Source organism: Tursiops truncatus, chromosome 17, assembly GCF_011762595.2.
Source record: "Tursiops truncatus isolate mTurTru1 chromosome 17, mTurTru1.mat.Y, whole genome shotgun sequence".
Classification (NCBI taxonomy): domain Eukaryota; kingdom Metazoa; phylum Chordata; class Mammalia; order Artiodactyla; family Delphinidae; genus Tursiops; species Tursiops truncatus.
Window position 1 is genome coordinate 34,409,126 of NC_047050.1, and position 21,551 is coordinate 34,430,676.

Below are 21,551 nucleotides of genomic sequence, written 5' to 3' on the forward strand. Positions count from 1 at the left end.
TTTTACACAGGAAACTATCTAATGCCTCCCACCTTTAACATGGTAGATCTCAGAATGTTTTTGTTTCCATGACACACCAATTCTACAATTAGAGGTTCTAAAGATGTGTAATAAGGAAGCTATTTCTCTTCCAAGCCCATGGCTGAAAAGTTGTTAATAAGAGCACTGAAGGGTGGTAAAAGCACTAAAATTGTTACCTTAAATGGAAAGAACATGACAAAGATGCCCTCAATGTTAGAAAAACTGCCTGGCTTGAAGACTCTACACCTTCAGAATAACCGAATCCCCAAAGTGTGCCCAGAGATAAGCACCTTGACCCAGGTGAGGAACAGCATTATCTTTTTCAATTGAGGATGGAAAATAGGAGGAGAGAAAAGAGTTGAGAAAACAAGAAGCCTTCAGTCTCTGGAGACTTAGCTCCCTGGAGACTAATGTGGATGGTTGCTGGAAAGGGATCAGAAGGCTTTCTCCCTTAGTGAATTACATATGGTAGGGAGAGAAGATGTTTCAACTTATCCATGTGTTCTATGACCCACATTTGGAATCAGAGGGTTAGGTCTCTGCTATACTCATCTTTCTGGAGGCTGCCATCTGGAAAGGGGTGGGGAGCCTGGATCTACTTGTCTACCTTGGGGGTTCCATCTGGAAGTGGGTTTGAGGATCCTGGAGATGCTGTTCACCCTGGGGACCATCCTGAAGCTTTTGCATATGGAATGAAGAGATATTTCTGATGTAAGAAAGGAGTTCTTTTCAATTTCCTGGAGCAGGCTGAACATTGAAATGGAGTGTTGGCAGGAAATGGGAAGGAGGGAACATTCATTTTTTCTGAAGTAGTCTTTAAAAGAAGGTTAGTATTTTAAATAAAGAATATCCTTAAAGAGCAACAGGATGAATCCCAGATGCTTGTGTTAAACATTTCTGCTGAACAATGTGAAACTCCAGCTGCTAAAATCTTGAGGTTGGGAGAAGGCAAGGGATATTAACTTTGCAGTTTTCTTTTTCTTCACTTCTAAACTGTCATCAGCACTGAAACAACCTTATAACCAGCCAAGTCATTGTAGTTCATTATAGTTCATTACTTTTGAGTTCAGAGTTACAAAAACAAAACAAAACAAAACTCTAGTTTCTTACCTTCACCTACCTCATTTCCTCTTAGGTTTCCAAAATTATTTGAGTTTGTAGTCTGTGGCCATATCTTTCCAAGAAATATGGTAATACTCAAAAACTCCCCCTTTAATAATAACTTCCAAAAGTGCATTTGTAGAACAGATTTGGACTTTTTTTCCCCTGAATTTTATTTATTTATTTTTATACAGCAGATTCTTATTAGTTATCTATTTTATACATATTAGTGTATATATGTCAATCCCAATCTCCCACCCCCCCACACTGCTTTCCCCCTTTGGTGTCCATAAGTTTGTTCTCTACATCTGTGTCTCTATTTCTGCCTTGCAAACCCGGTCATCTGTACCATTTTTCTAGATTCCACATATACGCATTAATATATGATATTTGTTTTTCTCTTTCTGACTTACTTCACTCTGTATGACAGTCTATACATCCATCCACGTCTCTACAAATGACCCAATTTCATTTCTTTTTAATGGCTGAGTAATATTCCATTGCATATATGTACCACATCTTTATCCATTCATCTGTTGATGGGCATTTAGGTTGCTTCCATGACCTGGCTACTGTAAATAGTGCCGCAATGAATATTGGGGTGCATGTGTCTTTTTGAATTATGTTTTTCTCAGGGTATATGCTCAGGGGTGGGATTGCTGGGTCATATGGTAGTTCTATTTTTAGTTTTTAAAGGAACTTCCATATTGTTCTACACAGTGGCTGTATTGGTTTACATTCCCACTAACAGTGCAAGAGGGTTCCCTTTTCTCCACACCATCTCCAGCAATTATTGTTTCTAGATTTTTTGGTGATGGCCATTCTGACCTGTGCGAGGTGGTACCTCATTGTAGTTTTGATTTGCATTTCTCTAAATATTAGTGATGTTGAGCAGCTTTTCATATGCCTCTTGGCCATCTATATGTCTTCTTTGGAGAAATGTCTATTTAGGTCTTCTGCCCATTTTTTGATTGGGTTGTTTGTTTTTTTAATATTGAGCAGCATGAGCTGTTTATATATTTTGGAGATTAATCCTTTGTTGATTCATTTGCAAATATTTTCTCCCATTCTGAAGGTTGTATTTTCATCTTGCTTATGGTTTTCTTTGCTGTGCAAAAGCTTTTAAGTTTTATTAAGCCCCATTTGTTTATTTTTGTTTTTATTTCCATTACCCTAGGAGGTGGGTCAAAAAAGATCTTGCATGATTTATGTCAAAGACTGTTCTTCCTATGTTTTCTTCTAAGAATTTTATAGTGTCCGGTCTTACATTTAGGTCTTTAATTCATTTTGAGTTTATTTTTGTGTATGGTGTTAGGGAGTGTTCTAATTTCATTCTTTCACATGTAGCTGTCCAGTTTTCCCAGAACCACTTATTGAAGAGACTGTCCTTTCTCCATTGTATATGCTTGCCTGCTTTGTCATAGATTAGTTGACCATAGGTGCATGGGTTTATCTCTGGACTTTCTATCCTGTTCCATTGATCTATATTTCTGTTTGTGTACTGGTACCATATTGTCTTGATTACTGTAGCTTTGCAGTATAGTCTGAAGTCAGGGAGCCTGATTCTTCCAGCTCCATTTTGTTCCCTCAAGATTGCTTTAGCTATTTGGAGTCTTTTGTGTCTCCATACAAATTTTAAGATTTTTTGTTCTAGTTCTGTAAAAAATGCCATTGGTAATTTGATAGGGATTGCACTGAAACTGTAGATTGCTTTGGGTAGAATAGTCATTTTCACAATATTGATTCTTCCAATCTAAGAACATGGTATATCTCTCCATCTGTTTGTGTCATCTTTGATTTCTTTCATCAGTGTCTTATAGTTTTCTGAGTACAGATTTTTTACCTCCTTAGGTAGGTTTATTCCTAGGTATTTTATTCTTTTTGCTGCAGTGGTGAATGGGATTTTTTCCTTAATTTCTTTTTCTGATCTTTCTTTTTCAGTGTATAGGAATGCCAGAGATTTCTGTGCATTAATTTTGTATCCTGAAACTTTACCAAATTCATTGATTAACTCTAGTAGTTTTCTGATGACATCTTTAGGATTCGCTGTGTATAGTATCATGCCATCTGCAAACAGTGACAGTTTTACTTCTTCTTTTCCAATTTGTATTCCTTTTATTTCTATTTCTTTTCTGATTTCCATGGCTAGGACTTCCAAAACTATGTTGAATAATAGTGGTGAGAGTGGATATCCTTGGGATATGGACTTTTCTAATGAGACAGAGGAGTTTCTTTGCAAAGGAATTTAAAATTTGACTGAACCAAGAGCCAATTCTCCACCTCTGCTTGAATTTTTTTCCATTAAAGTAACAGTGCATTGTTTTAAGAAAATCAAATAATATAAAAGGTTTATAATAAAAAGTAACTCTCTTCTGTTCCACTCCCTCTCACCCACAATTTTGACCTCTATTTATAACCACTTTTAATTTTTTTGTTTTCTTGATTTGTCCATTTTAGATATCACACTCCTTCATCTTCCAAATATATTTATATTAATATGTTTAGTTTCTCCATAGTTATCTTTTATATTTAATATTATTACACCTTTGTTTCTTTTTTTAAGTTAATTTTTACTGGAGTATAGTTGATTTGCAATGTTGTATTATTTTCTGCTGACAGCAAAGTTAATCAATTATACATATACATATACCCACTCTATTTTATATTCTTTTCCCATCTAGGTAATTACAGAGTATCAAGTAGAGTTCCCTGTGCTATACTGTAGGTTTTTATTAGTTATCTGTTTTACATATAGTAGTGTGTATGTGTCAATCCCAATCTCCCAACCTTTGTTTCTTTCTTCATCAACTACAATCTCTTTTTATTCCCCACTTGGTAAGATGGCAATGTTGGCATCTGTGATCCAGTTTCAGCTCTCCTTCCCTCCTCCTTTTCACAAATTATAAACTTCTTACTTTTATGAGATGTATAGTATTTATAATCTATTCAGTTATCACCATGATTAAATCTTTGTCTCATGGAGAATTATAAAATTCTAAAACATATACTGTTAATAAGTAAATCTCATTTATATGGAACCAATTAATATACTATGATTATATTTTCTTCCTCATATACCATTTTTGTTTCCTTGGGGTTTCTAATTGTCTTTCACTTATTCTTGTGCCTTTGCCTTTATCATGGCCTCATTTTATTTTAAATGTGATCATATTACATACCCTATCAAATGTGCTTTTTCCTTGAGTAACTTCCTTCCAGGAGCCTCTGTCCTCCTGCCCCAATTTAAGCTGCTTACTATCTAGGTTTGCTGAATACTGTCAGCCCGGATATCCCTTTGCGGCTCCTGACTTGGACCCATTGTTACCTAGAACCATGTTTTCCCTCTTTTTTGGTTTACTCACTTATTTTGTAGAAATAACTCTCCAGATAGCACCCTAGTCTAGGTATGTGGTAATTAAATTTTTTGAACTCTTGCATATCTGAAAACATGTGCATCCTTCTCTCCTGTTTAATAGTTGTTTAGTAAAAAAGTTACAGATTGTAAATTATACTCCCTCAGGAAAAAAAGCCGAAGAGTCTGATCATTATCACTTTGTCTTCTTGTGGCTCCCGCATTACTCTCCTCCTCATCCTTTGACTATTTAGGAGAGATCCTAAATTTTGACTTCCCAATTCAATTTCCTTAAACAGGGTGTTGGCTCAGCTCAGCCCTTACTTTGAAAGAAGAAGTCACATTTTACTTTTAAAGAAGAATTCAACTGATTAGAAACTAGGCTTCTTGTGGTCTATCTTTAAAGTGCTTTACAAGTCAGACTCAGGCTAATGGCATTATTGTTTCACTGCTATGAACTAGCTATTTTTTTCATGTAGAGTTTCCAATGTTGTGGAGTTTTGAAGAAAATCTGTTTTCCCTTTATAATGGGAGTTCTAGAAGCAGCTTGAATAAAATGTGCTAGAAACCCTCAAAAGATGGATAGAGATTATTTACACAGTTCAGAAATACTGCTCATTCTCCCAGCTGCTAATAGAAAGGGAAGACAAAACTCTCAGAAAAGAGAGAGCTTAGAGAGCTGCAAAGAGCCCTGGAAGAGTGTCTGCAAGTCCTGATACTTCAACCTTTTCAGCCACTCACCAACTAAACATAAGATATTTAATCTCACTGGGTCTCAATTTCTGCCTTCATTTATTCAAAGCCACACTTAAGTATTGAGCACCATCTATGTCTCAGGTAATTTGGCAATTAAAAAAAAACCAGATGAAAATACCTGCCTTCATGGAGCTATGTTCTAGTCAGAAGAGATGCAAGAAAGAAACATGCAAAACAGGTGGGAGGTAGTATTAGTGCTAAGGAGAAAAATATAGCAGATAAAGCAGGCAGGGTGCATTGCGGCATTCAGCTGAAATGCTGCCAAGTATCCTTGTGGTCTTCATATCTTGATGATACTTATGTCATAGTTCAAAGATGATCATGATTCTTACTCTAACAATTTTCTATAAAATCCCCGAATGTGTTTTTTAAAAGTTAGTTTGAATTCTTTCTTGTGGTGCTACAGGTTGTGCTTTCAATAATGATTGAAACTCCCCCTATCTTTTTTTTTTTTTTTCTTTTGGGTCTATACTCTGCTTGACTTTTGGGTTAGTCTTTCTTTTATCATTATAGGAAGTCCAGTTTGCCCCAATATACTGATTTTTTGGGTTATATTTGCCACAGAATGCACAGCATTAAAATAGTCTTGATATTTAACTTCCTAAAACAAAAGTAATACTTAGAAAATTTTTGCACTCACAAAATGGTATCAAATGGAATAACGGCATCCACCATACACTGAGAGCCAGGCACAATGCTAGGAAACTCTTTGTTCATTTTCAAGGAAGTTATAATTATCACTCTCATATGGTTAATAAAATTTATGATTCAGAAAGGTTAAGTCATTTGCCAAGGTCAACCGGTGAATACATGTATAAAATGAGGTCTCTCTCTTTTTTTTTTTTTTTTTTTTTTTTTTTGCGGTACGCGGGCCTCTCACTGTTGTGGCCCCTCTCGTTGCGGAGCACAGGCTCCGGACGCGCAGGCTCAGCGGCGGTGGCTCACGGGCCTAGCCGCTCCGCGGCATGTGGGATCTTCCCGGACTGGGGCACGAACCCGTGTCCCCTGCATCGGCAGGCGGACTCTTAACCACTGCACCACCAGGGAAGCCCTGAGGTCTCTTTTGAGGTTGTTTTCAGCTGTATTGTCTTATTATTCTATACACTTAGTGTGAAATTCACCAGGGTGTGTTGTTCAATTTATAGTTCCTAAAAACAAAAATTGGATTGCCTAAAGGTGGCAGGTTTGAACAATACATGAATTGTTCCCACTCTTCATTTGTTTAGATATCCATTCTTTTGACAAATATTTACCATTCATCTTCTTGTGTCTATGGTGGTCCTGAGGACACAGATGTGAAAAAAAAGTAAGGTCTTTGTCTTCATTTGGGAATTAAATTAAATGTTAATATATGTAAGCTCAATGCCTGACACTGAAACTTTGAAATAAATTAGAGTTGCTATTGTGGTCTAACTAGCAACATGAAACTTTGAAATAAATTAGAGTTGCTATGGTGGTCTAACTAGCAACAATGATAAAATGGAAGGAGATTCTTTAGAGAATACGGATTCTATTCTTTTTTTCTTTGCTAATTTGACTAATGAAACTGGAAATTTTCACTCACTTCTAATGACATGATAAAAATGGATTAATGTCCTATAATTTATGGTGAATGCATTTGGCCTAGGACTAATGAAGTGCTGGTATATCAACAATTTTCAAAGATGCACTTTATTATAACTCTTGAGGGTGGAGACCTTTGTCTTGTTCCTAGTGCCTGGCACTTAGTAAACCATCGAATGTCAGTTTGAGTGAAATGGGATGTAAGCCATTTTCAAAGTCCAACTTAGTCAAACACAGAGCTATCATGATAGGTTTAAAATCTCCAAAGAAACAAATAGCCATTATCTCTAATTGTGTACAGCATTGTTGACATGCATCATAAAGTCCAATGGTAGTACAGCAATGTTCACCTTAAGTGGTTCACACGTGTAGCTGCCCAGGACAAAGATGTGGTCTGCCATAGCTTTTTATTTGACCATAAACAATTGACAGTAAATAAAGGCAACTCTAAGCAGAGTTGGGTAGTCTGTAAATTGTTATTGCATCCCTAGTCTCTCCTTTTCATACTTTTACTGTCCTTTTGGATGACCCCCTAACCCAATCACGCCCCTCCCTTCCTCCTTCCCTCCCTCCCTTCATGCCTTCCTTCTTTTCTATGTTTAACAAATAGTTATTGTACCTGCTAGTAGTAGACTAGCACTCTGCTAGATGCTGATAATACAAAAAGGAATGAAAACATCATGTGTCCCAACTCTCAGGTTTAGTGGAAAAAGGTAATCAAATATACAAATACATGTAAAATTATAATTGTGAAAAGTGTCATGAAGAAGAATTATATTGTGTTATGAGGAGTTGTAGTCAGAGAAATCAGGGAAGGTAGACCTGAGAAGTGCAATTGAGATAAGATCTGAAGGATGGGAGTTATGCAGAGGAACACAAGAGGAAAAGCATATGCAACAACTTTCCCAATCTCTTCCTCCTTGGGCATTCTGGGTCTCACTAAGTCTGGCAGAGAGAAAGGATCTGACATTGTTTGTACTGTTTGTCAGCATCAAGCCTGTCCTTTCCCTGTCCCATCCACTGGAAATACGCTCTTCCTCCATCAAGTAGGTAACGCCTCCTGTTTTCTAAGCCTGGCTTTGCTATAAAAACAGGGCCTTCTTATACTTGTTTATTGTATCCTGTCCTGGCACACAGACACCTAGTGAATTCCTTCTCTCTACACTACTTTCATTCCTCCTTTGCCTCTGCTTTTATGCCCAAGCCTGCATTAAGCCTCTTGAACCCCTACTGGAACTTCTGCTTCTTCCTCTAGCTGTCAGATGTCTAGAAGAGCCCCAACCCTCTTCTCTGACTTGCCAACTGAGCACATAATCTCTCTGTGCCTCCCTTGATTTATCTCATGTATAGTGTCTTAACCATGTTGGTTACTCAGAAAATTTTAGCCTCTACCCCAACTCAAACATCCAAATGCTTAGTTTTTCCAAACACTTGAAAGTTTTACATTTTACTTGAATGAGTTTTGTGTTGCAATTCCCCTTTTCCAAGATTTGAAACTCTTATCCTTGCTTCTTTAGTCTTTCCTTTAGAAGCTTCTGACAGGATGCTAAAAGGTAATGCCTTGTTAATGCTTCTGCTGTGAATGCCAGAGATTCCTTGTAATACTGTTGAGTAGGACGTGCCAATTTCATGACACTGGGATTAATTTTGGGTTCTAAGGGAACAGGTCTTAGGGGTCACAGGGATTCTCTAGAGATTAGATGGACCTTGAAACTATTTCCAATGAAACTATAATTGTTTTGAGAAATCTGACTTGATGTATTGGGTTGGCCAAACAGCTCTTTCATTTTTATTTCTGTAAGATGACTCTAGTAGCACTTAGTTGTCTTTAACTTCATTCAAGACAACTTTGTTAGACTGTATTGTGACAGCTGTAATATCAGCGTGCATTAAAAAAAAAAAAACTTATCAAAATTGGTGATTTTTTACCCTCAGAATGGGAGAAAATATTTGCAAACGAATCAACGGACAAAAGATTAATCTCCAAAATATATAAACAGCTCATGCAGCTCAATATTAAAGAAACAAATAACCCTATCAAAAAATGGGCAGAGGGTCTTCCTTGGTGGTGCAGTGGTTGAGAGTCCCCCTGCCGATGCAGGGGACACGGGTTCGTGCCCCGGTCCGGGAAGATCCCACATGCTGCGGAGCGGCTAGGCCCGTGAGCCATGGCCGCTGAGCCTGCGCGTCCGGAGCCTGTGCTCCACAACGGGAGGGGCCACAACAGTGAGAGGCCCGCGTACTGCACACACACACACAAAGTTTCTGAAAAATTAAATAATAATAGTTTTGAAATTACCCGAGAATAAGCATGTAGAAAACAAACTATGATTGCTAGGGTGGAGGGGGGGAGGGATAAATTGGGAGATTAGGATTGACATATACACGCTACTATATATAAAATAGATAACTAATAAGGACCTGCTGTATAGCACAGGGAACTCTACTCAATACTCTGTAATGGCCTATATGGGAAAAGAATCTAAAGAAGAGTGTATGTATGTATATGTATAACATTCACTTTGCTGTACACATGCAACTAACACAACACTGTAAATCAACTAAACTCCAATAAAAATTTTTAAAAAATTGTCCATTAAAAAAAAAAGAATTAGTAGAATGAGCCTTAATGCTGCCCTGTCCCACATACCTTGGCCATATACATAACTAATTAAAAAATGTAAATGTCTTATTTTTCTTTTATTAATTTGATTCAATTATTTTATTAAGTAGTTTACAGCATGTGACACTATGTTATGTACTATTTAGGTACAGTGAATGGAAATATTCCCTGTCTTTTAAGGAATTTAAGGATTAATATTTCAAATACCAGCTCAAACATATTTGTACATGTTACAGGTGAATGATTTAACAGTTTGTTCCAAAATGGTATCACCAAGCCATAGTTTAGTTTAGAAAGACTTCCCGATAAAAATGGACATTTGAGCTGGTATTTTTTTACATAAAAAAAAAAATTTATCCAAGTTAGTCATGGAAATCATTTTAAAAGTCAAAAAAGTAATTGAAAGATATAATAAATAGCATAGAGTTTTCTAGTGATAATTAATAGCTACAAGCACAGCATAATTAAATGTTAGGTTACCTGGTCCAAGTTCTAGGCATACATATGATAGGTATCACATTGAATTGATTATAGGGGTTATTGAGAATGAGCAGATGGTTAGAATAAAGAAGGCATGCAGCCCATTAGAAGGAAGTGAATCCAGCTGGGTAGATTGGCACTGACTGAGCTCAATAGATACTTGATTTTGAAAAAAGACAAATGGTGTGGAGCCATAATGAGTATCTTCACAGTTTGAACCATTAGCTTATTAAAGAAATGATCTAAGCAGACAGCATTCAACTAACATTTATTGAACAGCTATTGTATTCCAGACACTGTTTTTTGAATGCTGGATGAATTACAGATACCCTATCATTGCAAAATTTCCAACTTTATAGTAAAGGTAAGATATATACATGAGTCACTGTAATACACAGCAGAAGATAATAATTGGCCATAGAAAGTACACAGTGTTATGCAACTACAAAAGGAAGATGGCTTCCTGGAGAAGGTGATATATTCCAAGGGGGAGCATTAAACACAGAAATCCATTATAATATTTGGAGAACCAAGGTATAGTGATAGTTTAATGGAAAGAGAATCCTGACCACATTATCACTGTAGAAATAATAAAAAAAAATTCCAGCAAAATTAACTGATTAACAGAAAGTCATTATTCCTGTGGCCAACAGAATAACAGAGATAATTTTCTCTTTCCTGAAAATATCATTCATAAGTGGCTGTGAATTTAGAAATCTTTGAAAAAAGGAGTTAGAAATCATTAAGAAAACAGGTTTAAAAATTGAAGACTGAGTCAAAGTGTCAACATATATACTATATGAAGCATTCCTAGCATCATGTATGTCTAACATCTTGTTCCATGGTCTTCTCCTGAGTCTAAAAGATTATAGTTAGTGTTTCATAATATCCACTATTTGCCAGGTACTTCATTATATTGTCTCTAATCCTTAAGGCAGCCCTGAGAAGTTGATGCTAGTATCTCCATTTTAAAGAAAAGAAAGGGAGACAGGAATTTGAATGACTTTCTTGGGATCCCATAGTGAGTATATTGCATAGCAGATGGTCTCCAAAGCCTGTGCTTTTGCCTACTGCAAAATACTGACTAAATGGTGTAACCCACAGAACAAGAATATTTAAAATGAGAAATCCATATATTGCATACAATTCTATTGTGTGTGTGTAATGGGTGTATGTATGTATGAATGAATGTATATATTATGTCCATATATATGATCATTCTGAGCAACAATAAATTCTTTTTAAAAACAGTTTAAAGTAAATAGTGTAATGTAGAAATTAAGAGTATAGGCCATTGAGTGAAGCTATGTTATTTCACCATAAATCACAGCCTGTACCTCAGATCCCTCTTCTGTAAATTAAGGGTAACTTGAAGTCCACCTGAGGCAATGTACAAGGTTGCATGGCACAGTATTTGGCATATATTAAATTCTATTTAAATGTTAGTCATTAGTATTAATAAGTTAATCAGTACTTTTTCTTCTCAAACTTCTTATCCTCTTCTCTCTTTATCCAAAGATTGCTACACATTAAATCTAGAGTCTATAACCCAAAGGCATCAATGGACACTGACATGCTTACCTCATATCCAAAATGTAAGAGGAAACACACACGTCCATTTCAAGGCAGGCTACAGACAGGTTATAACTTAGAGGTATGAGTAGGCCAATGCAATTAAATAAATCAAATCAAATTTAGGACGAGTTGGGATACACAGACACTATTTGGGACAAGCATACAAAGATGTGGAAAAGGCCACAGGGAGACAAGAAACATTTAGGACATACTAAGTAGGGAAATTCCTCATGGACTGATTATTTGGGCAACTCTTTATATATAATCCAGTAGGACAGGTAAAAGGAGTTTAAATGATAAAATAGCCCGTTCTTTACATTCTTAAGTTAGGTAATGCCATAGGCAGGCAGTAATGAGGATTAGTGTTAGGGTAATTGCAATGAGAGTTGAAAAAGTTGCATCTAAGAGGCATTTTGAGAATAGGACTTGGTTACTGATTGAATTTAGGTGGCGAGAGAGAAGTTCTAGGTGATTCCAAAGTTTGGCTACCATATGATTATGAGAAAGATGAGTGCATTAACCAAAGTGGGGAGGGGAAAAACAGATCTCATTTGTCCACTGACATTGTCTAGTTCAGATTCTGAATTTAGAGTGACAGCATCACATCCACTTATGTCTCTTGAGCCAAAACCAACAAGATGACATTTTTACAGGGATAACTGTAAATTCCTACATTTAAGTTAAGAAAAGCATTCAATTGCACAAGTTCAGGATGCGAGTTATCTCCTTGAGAGTAGTTTTTTCTTGGCCACAGACAAAATTAATTATGCACCAACCATGTGCCCCATTTCTGAAAGAGTGCATGTTGTAGCCATGTTAGGCTGCAACAGAAGTGTAGTCATCTGCCTGAGGCAGATTCCATGGTCCCAACAGATCTATGCTATGAGATCACATTTCCTGTCTCACTCTAGGTACCATGTTTCTAGAAAGGAGTACTTAGAAAAATTAGAGTGTAACCAGGATGGTAAAGGGTCTGGAAATTATGTCCCGAGGGAAATGGTTAAGGAAGAATCGAACAAATTCAGGGGGAAGTCCCTGCTCTTATCCAAGGCTATCACCCATTTGTATTTTGGATCCTATCCTTGCTCGTCTACTAAAGGATTTTGATTCTGCAATTATCCCTGTCCTTATATCATTAGTTTCTCACTATCTATAAGATTATTTTCATCAGCATATAAATAAGCTGTACTATATTTTATTTTAAACAAAATACAAACCCTCCAGCTCCCTCCTAATTTTCTAGTGTCCCTTCATAACGAAAGTTCTTTAAGAATTGTATTTTAGTCATTGTCTTCACTTTCTCACATTTTCTCCACAGCATACTTCAGTTTCCTCCTCAGCACTTCACCCCTGTTATCAAGGTCACCAATAACTTTCATGTTGCTAAGTCCAGTGGTTACTTGTATGCTTTTATTTTACTTAACCTTCCTTTGGGATTTGACTCGAATCTTCCTCCTTAAAATAGGAGTGTGTTGGGAACCCCTGGATTAGAGGATCTAGAGGATCTTTCTAACTCCTTTCATGTATCCTTCCTATGTCTGACCAATCTGATGTTAGTAGGTACATAGGGCAGATCTTCCCTACCCTACCATATCATGTCAATAGTTTCTCTTATGAGCTTTGTGATCACAGAGTGATGTTAAAGGCCACCCTCCCACCCCACCCCATCCATGTATTATAGAAATCTTATTGGCCTAAGTGAAAAAGCTCATTTGGGATTAGTATGACAGAAAGACCTCAGATCTTCAGCTAATTTCTGATTTCAGGAAATTAGCCCCTTTGCTGAATTTTTAATGTTAGGATACTCCTGAGTTGCTCAAGTGACTTATGAATGGATCATTAATTGTGTTTTTGAGAACCCGTGAAATGGTTTGTAATACAATTTTAATGAAGTTAAGTACTTTAATTGAGAATTAAATTGTGCTTAAATTAACATAAACTGTTTGAACATGAACTCAAATGACCTTTATTTATATAGATAATCTTAGGTACATGTGAAATAATTAAGATTATTTGATTTTTTTAGGTTGTATGTATCTCAACGAAGGGGCTTAATTATTTCTTTTTTCTCAGGTAAAGTGGATAATGTACGAGTTCATTAAATCTCTATATGTTTGCAGTTGACAGCACTAAATCTGGGAAACAACCTTTTGGAAGAAGTTCCAGAAGAGATGAAATACCTTACATCCTTGAAGAAGCTCCATTTATTTGGAAATAAGATTCATAGATTTGCATCTGGAGTATGTGGTGAGTCAAAGACGAGCATAATTATAGTGTCAAACTTAATTTCCTTATATTGAACAATTTGAAAGTAAAGGGAAAAAGGAATTTCATGTTTTAATCTTTTTTGGTTGGAGATATTTACACTTGAAATTAGGGAATTTGGGGAACAACTTTTTTCCCGACTACCATATTATATATTTCTTTACATATAGATCTAAGAAAATAAATAAGCATTAGTGTTAGTAAATTTTCCCCTTTTCAGAATCAGTGTACATTTAGACTCTCAAATCTGGGCACCCTTTCTCTGGCCCAGAGAGAAAACTAGTTGAAAATCAAATCAAGTAAAGCTCTGCACAGCTCTCCTTGTTCTTTACACTTTTTACACTGTCTCAAACACTAAGTCACAATCTTTGCTCAGGATGTTAAGCATAAATCAACTTGGGGAGAATTTTAAAGAAAAGATATGAGATTCAATAAATGGCATTTTTTATTTTTTTCTTTGTGTTTCCCTTAAACTAATAATTTCTCCATTTAATATGACATTTTTCCTATTTAATATGGGTAGAGTATGCTTAAGGACAGAACACATGACAGAGATCCAGATAATTTTTATAGGTTCATTAACTCATGTAAGGCATTTTACTACTTTGTGTCCCCAATAGTAAAATTAGAACTATATAATAGAATTTATAAAGTTCTGTGAACTTTTGAGGCATGGGTGCTATATATTATCATTGTTATCATTGAGCAGCATTTAGTAAGGGTATTATTTCATGGGCCCTCGGTTAGAGGTATATAGGAAAGAGCACAGGTAGATTCTGGTACTATCTCTTTAAAGTACTTTAAAATATTAGCTCATGTATCTTGCAGAAATATTTTTCCACAAAAAATGAAACTCAAGTGCATAGTCCCCTAGTACGTCGACTTTGTCTTGAGCTCCCTGCAGAAGCTGGTGACCCAAGAGGACCTGCTCCCCACTAAATACAGCAAGAGAATTCCCCAGCTCCTTCCAGTCTCCGGTGAAGATCAGCAAGTAGCTGTTTCACGCACCAGCGCCCATCTACTTCTTCCACTTCAAGGAGACTCTGGCTCTGGAATAGAGTTGAACACACTCTACGTCCACTTCACCCTCTTCACCAGGGAGTTGTGGGCCGTGGTGCATTGGGCTGGTTTCCCATGCGGTTTTCCTGTTTGGTGGATGAGTTCGGCTTGTCAGGAAGACCCTTTGGTCGTCATTCATGCATTTCACAAACATTTGTGGGACTACGGTTCTGAGTTTCAAAAACAAAACTAAAACCCTGGGTTCCAGTGCCTTTTATAATAGTTTCTGGTTCCAGTTTGTGGTGAGTTTGGCCCTCTATCCTCAGGTGCCAAGACTTAGCTTTCTAACTGGGATAAATTATGCCTTTTTGATTAAGCTAATCTGAGAGGGTATCAGTTACCAGCAACCCAAAGAGCCTTGGCCAAGGCAAGAAACCAGAAGGAAAACAAAGGTGTACAGAAAAGTGACTAAAAATTATTTTCTAACGGATATCTAAAGTGACTAAAATTGTTTTCTAACAGATGGCTTACAAAATTTGATCCTGCTTAATCTGAACAACAATCAGCTTACATGGATTCCTCAAGAAATCAGCAGGTAATTTTGTTTCTAGTGAGAGCTGGTTACCACTACTCCCCACCATGCCCCCACCCCCAAACTGCCATTTCTCCCCATCCTGGTCATTTTAACATGGTATGCTTAGCCTCTAGTCCTTGTGGGATTTATACATAGGAAAGAGGCACCTGAAGGACTGAGGCAAGCTACTGATTTTAAGCAGACGATTCTTTAAACACTTCAGAGAAATGAGAAACAGCATGACTTGGTAGTCTAAGTATAAAAGTAAGGGTTTGAAACAAAGTTCTAAAGTTGATTGTGTTATTGATTTCCTAACTGGGGGGTTCTTGGAGCTTGCTCTGTTACAGAATTGGGGACATTAAACTTTACTGTAAAACATTTTCAGCTTGATGGAAAAGGTAATACGAAAGCAAAGACTTTAAAACCAACATGTCATTTTCATAAAAAAACACATTTTATTATCATTAACAAAAACAAAATGCTATTTTTCCTTATCCTGCACATTTGCACAGATGGGCTGCTGTTACAGTGACTTTCTGGAGCCAGCTGAGGGCCTTGTCCTTCTGCAGGCAAAACACCCTCTTGGGCTTTTCTTCTGACAGATGGAGACAGAACCCTACTCAGGTTTACTTTGGAGACTCTCTTTATTGCCTGTCAAACAGAAACAGATGTATTACAACATAAGAACATCCAGATTTTTAAAGGATACAAAACTATTAATAGTTCTCAACAAAGGGCTTTCTGCAACACCTAAAGTCTATTCCAATTTACTTGTCTATACCTCTAGCTAATGTATTTTTCCCCAGATAGATTTTTACAGAAAAAGTAATGTTTTAAATCAGAGCAACTAGAAAAAAATTTGAAGCTATCTAATTTATGAAGAAGAGGAATATTTATGGTAATGAAAATGCCAATAGTTGTCTGCTTACTTTTTCACTCATTCAGCTTATCAACTGATTTATGTGTTGGTCATGTAATGAAAAAAGGACACCTTGGAAGATCTGGTGAACTAGGTTCAGGTCATAACTTTGTGCAACTAGCCTCATGACCTTGGCCAAGTAATTTAACTGTCTTGGACCTTGGTTTTCTCATCTCTAAAGGAAGAATTGTGAGGAAATGAACTTTGAAATTCTTGGAGCTATAACATGTTATGATTTCACAATTTAGTAAGCTTAGCTCTGTTTGGAGAACAAAGTACAATATTGTCTTTTGTTAAATGTATCCTTAACTATTTTAAGTGCTTTTTTATGTTATTGTAAATAGAATTTTGAAAACTTTTATTTTCAGTTGTTTGTGGCTACAATATAGACATAAAGTAGATTTTTTTAATAGTGACTTTGTAGTCTGTGACCCTTCTTTTAGTTCTAGTAGGTTTGTTTGTTTGTTTGTTTTTGCAGTACCTCTCTTTAACATTTTGACTATCTTTTTAATTTTGAAATACTCTCCTCTCATACCTTTAGAAATTCCTTGTTAACCAGGTTCATCTACTTTTCTGCTCATGCCTTCTCTGGGTGCCTTTGGTTTTCATTTGTTTGTCAGATGTTCATATTTCTCAAGAATCTTTCCATCTGCTTCCTCTCTATCTCCTTCTGCTCTTTTGTAGTTGTTATTCTTTCTGTCAGTCTCATGTATTCACATCGCTTCCACGATAGAATTCATAGAATCTTCCCCCAAATCTCTTTTACTAGCACTGACTATTGTTGTAAGCAACAGTCCCCCATTTTAAACTGTCTAGAAATGTCACCTCATTATGTTACTAATTTAACTTCAACAGCTTAAGAGCATTATAAATCTTCATTCTTAGCTTTGCAAGACGACACAGCTGCATTTGAATCTTGACATGGTTTTCTGATGTTTAAGTTGGGCAAGTTATTCACTGCCTCTGATCCTTTATTTTCCTCATTTCTGGATTAAGGGTGATAACTCCAGCCTTAGGGTTGTGCTGTAGATTAAATTTAATGCACAAGTACATAGTTGGTGCTCAATAGTGCTAATTTGTTCCTGCTTCTTTATTCAAAACACTAATATTTTCTCAGTTTGTTATGCCTTCCTGTTGCCCTAATTTTACAGGTTCTATTATTCAAGGCCAAGTTCAAAATGTTGTTTCTTCCAAAATGCTTCTGAGGGACCTCAGGTACTATATCTGCAATTACAGACTCAAATCTTAACCCTTTTCTCCTTGTTTGTTGGCATTTTCTATCCTCATTTTATGGCTCTATCTAATATCTCCTTCTAGACAATGATATACATAAAGGCAGAATTTGTGGCTGATCTGTCTTTGCATCTTCCGCAGCAACTAAGTGGTACAGGATGTATAATCTATATCTAAATCTATACCTGTCTATATCCATGTGTGTGTATATGTTCTCCTTTGTCCTCTGGCTTCCTCTTCAGTATAGCTACTGTATATGTACAAAGAATAAAGATAGAATTTTTTTTCTTAAATATAAGTTTTGATTAGATAAAATTTTAACTTTTAACATAAACCATCTGATTATAAAAATCTTTAAAAGTTAAATTACAACAAAGTTTTTTTATGCTCAAATTATTCATAGTAGTTGTGAACACTTGACTGAAGAAAAGCTCAGGTGAGCTACAAAAAATATGAATTGATACGTGGCTCTGATTAGTGGGGTCTGTACAATGGACTTTCTTATTCTTGTGAATTTCATTCATACACTTTGTTTATTTTTTAGATTAAAAAGCCTTACATATCTGAGTATAAATCATAACCAGCTAGCCAGCATTCCTAGAGAACTTTGTTTCCTTAAGAATCTTTCTGAACTTCAACTTAACTACAATCAGCTCATTTGTATACCCAAAGAGATTAATTTCTTGAAGAAGCTCCAGAAGCTTCTTCTGGTCAGGAACAACATTGAATCTTTGCCAGAGGTAAGCAAAAGATGGAACCAAATTTTCTTTTGTTGGTGAAGAACTCATTACACCATGATAAGGAGCAGTTGTAGAATAGATTTGGGCATCTGAGTACAAGAGGTCATTTGCTTTCCCTCTGATTAGGTATAATCAGTTCCCAAATCCCTATGACAAAGGAAGGTTATAACTTGGATTTTTTCACAAAGCTAGGGATGCCAGATTTAGTAAATAAAAATACAGAATGCTTAAATCTGAATTTCAGATTACCGATGAAGAATTTTTTAGTATAAGTATGTTCCAAATATTGCATGGGACATACTTATATGTGTTAAAAATCTTATTTTTTTGTCTGAAATTTAAATTTAAGTGAGTGTCCTGTATTTTATCTGGCAACTCTATATACAGCACAAAATATTAGTACTTTTAGGTTTTCAAGTATGTGCTAGATATCTTCCATTTTTTCTTTACATCCACTCTCCATCCTTTTCCAACCTGCTCTGTGCCTGGGAGACTGACCCGTATGGGCATCAATGAGCTCCTTTGTCCTCAGGCTTCCTCTAGGATATGGCCAATGAGGGGCAGTAGCAGGAGGTGAAAGGGCAGGGGGATATTGAGTACCATATAGTTTTCCCCTGGTGTTCTCTCTAATAGGGTGCTGTGAGTTGCCTGCATGCTTTTCTGGAGGGTCATAGCAAATGTCAGGTGAATCTCAATGGACATTATTACATTCCCTTGACTCTTTAGGCTTGTGGTATTAAAGAACTCCCTGCTGTTGCTAGCTTTTGGGAACCTTGTGGTTTTAGGGAACTACCTTTCTTGGTTTAGGGAACCTCGTTGATTTCCCTGAACCCTGTCAAACTTTTATAAATAGTGGCTTTATTAAACTCTCCTCAAATTTCCCAGTTTAAGAGTACCGGTTCCTGTTAAGAACCTGTCAATGGGTTTACCTTCCTTACTTATGCAAATTAGAATTAATTTGATAGGAGGAAATGCATGTCATACAGTAACTTGAGGAATAAAAAAAGCAGATTAATTCCTACTGTTTCACTTTTCTCTCAAGAAGATATTCCCTTGGGACTTCTCTGGTGGTCCAGTGGTTAAGAATTCACCTTACAATGCAGGGGATGTGGGTTTGATCCCTGGTCGGGGAACTAAGATCCCACATGTTGTGGGGCAATTAAGCCTGTGTGCTGCAACTACTGAGCCCACGCGTCACAACTAGAGAGCCCGCCTACTGCAACTACTGAGCCCGTGTGCTCTGGAGACTGTGCGCCACAACTAGAGAGAAGCCCGTGTGCTGCAATGAAGAGCCTGCGCTGCAACTAAGACCCGATGCAGCCAAATAAATAATAAATGAATAATTTTTTTAAAAAAGAATATATTCCCTTTAAAAGTTCTGTGCACCCTGTAATGTGATATGTAAAAATATACCAAGGTATAGGCTATAAATAAGTATATTTCAAAATTTTTATTTTTATATTCCTTAAAAATTTGACTTACTATAAACAAGTAAGAAAATGTCTTGGAATTACAGATTAAACCTATTAAAAGCATGTCTCCCTCATTTGAGGGAAAAGCAATAACAGCAGCAATAGGATCATCATGAAGCATTACATTACTTAGTGTTCATAGCAACTTTATAATGTATCTCTTATTATGCCCATTTTAGAATAAAGATCAAAGAGGTTATGTGACTTGAACATAGTTTGCAAAAGTCAGAAAAAGAGCTCAGATCCATGTCTGTCTAACTTAAAAGTCTGTATTTCAAATCAATAGTCTTACCACAATTTTATAAACCCAAGGCATTTAGACTTTAAAAAATTTGAATGCTAGTAAGTCCTGTCCTGAATTATCATGTAAAGAATGCCTATAATCATTTATGTCCTTGTACATTTAATACGTTTCAGTCTATCATTGTTCTTTTTGGTCTGAATTATAAATGATAAGACATTACAGAAAATACTCATTTGTTTTGTTACTAAACATATTATGAATCATTTTCTGGTACATTATAAATTATGTGTATGTCTGCACACATGCATATGAAGGTATATGCCCATCCAGTCACATCGGGCATGTGGCTAGACTAACAGATTTCCCTTATAAGGAAAAGGTTGTGTTAGCACAATGCCACACAAAAGGTAGATGTGAAATAAATACCAGTGGAATTGTTGATAGATATAGCTCTCTAAGATTACGTCTGTGTTCTGTCTCCCAAAGGTTCTTTCTGTTTTAATGATAGAAATGTCTACTAAGTGCTCACTTTGTATTAAGCCCTTTAGTAAGCACTTTTGATTAGTAATTTATTTAATGCATTCAGCATCCATATTGAAGATAGTGGCTTCCATTAACATTTCCATGTTACAAATGGAGAAACTAAAGTACAAAGATTAAGAAATTTGCCTATAGATATATAGTAAGTGTTGGAGGTGAATTTGAACCTACAGATATTTACTACAAATAGTCTAGTTCTTGGTCACCATGTATGTTGCCCTGGAGTGGTCAGAGGAAATGGAGAATTGAAAGAATCTGGTGATCCAGACCTAGTGATCTCCCTGGGGAGATATACTGAAGAATTGACCAGGTAATTAGGAAAGGTGGTCAACTTCATCAAGTTTAAACTTACAAGAAATGTTTGTGATTCTACATATTAGACTTTTAAAAAGCTCTCTCCCTCTTTTGTTTCCTGACACAGGAACTTTGTGATCTTTTCAACCTAAGAATCCTAGACATAGCTGGAAATGTTATTCAGATATTTCCACCAGGAGTAAGTAGAGTCAACTTGAAATATAATTGAAAAATAATTTTGTTTATGCTATTGGGAATAGGAAAAATAGGCAGCCAGTAAAACCTATATTAATTGGAACCTTGAATTATACAGATAACTCAAAGATTTGCTTTGTTCTGGAATTTCAAGACCTGTTCTTTCCCATTCCTTCCTTTGTGTTCTGCTTGTGTTCTTCCTTTGTGCCTGCTGAACTTGTTTGAACTGAGTGAACTCTGATTGTTATCATAAATATTTTAATATACTAGCTATGGTTAAGTGTTTTTTTTAATCATATACTGTTTTTGGTCACCTCAGACTTTTTGAAAATATTACGTTCCAGAGCGTATTTTTATCCCTTGCAATTAATCCAAAAGAGACACCACTATTAGTTGTTTTTAAGCCATAAACAGTGAAAAATGAACTTTTTTTCATTTGGAGATGAATTTTGACTTTGCTTTATTTCAAATAACTGAGAAGCAGTTGGTCTTAGCAACTTTTAACTTCTGGGAAAGAAAAGGCAGTTTTTCATGTTGGCATGAGCATGTTTCCACTGCAAGGTAATAATTAGAAGCCCATCAATCCACAAGGTATTCAATAAATA

At 36.2% G+C, this 21,551-nt stretch overlaps 1 protein-coding gene across 1 annotated transcript in view; it reads left to right on the forward strand.

Annotated features, from left to right (window-relative positions):
• Positions 1-21,551, forward strand: part of LRRC69 (leucine rich repeat containing 69) — a 93,600-nt gene continuing 72,049 nt past the window's right edge. The window contains exons 1-5 of the mRNA XM_019925154.2: positions 1-321; positions 13,592-13,718; positions 15,258-15,330; positions 18,006-18,201; positions 20,879-20,950. Coding sequence (XP_019780713.1) covers positions 139-321; positions 13,592-13,718; positions 15,258-15,330; positions 18,006-18,201; positions 20,879-20,950 — 651 coding nt within the window. The 5' untranslated portion in view covers positions 1-138. The remainder of the gene's footprint in view (positions 322-13,591; positions 13,719-15,257; positions 15,331-18,005; positions 18,202-20,878; positions 20,951-21,551) is intronic.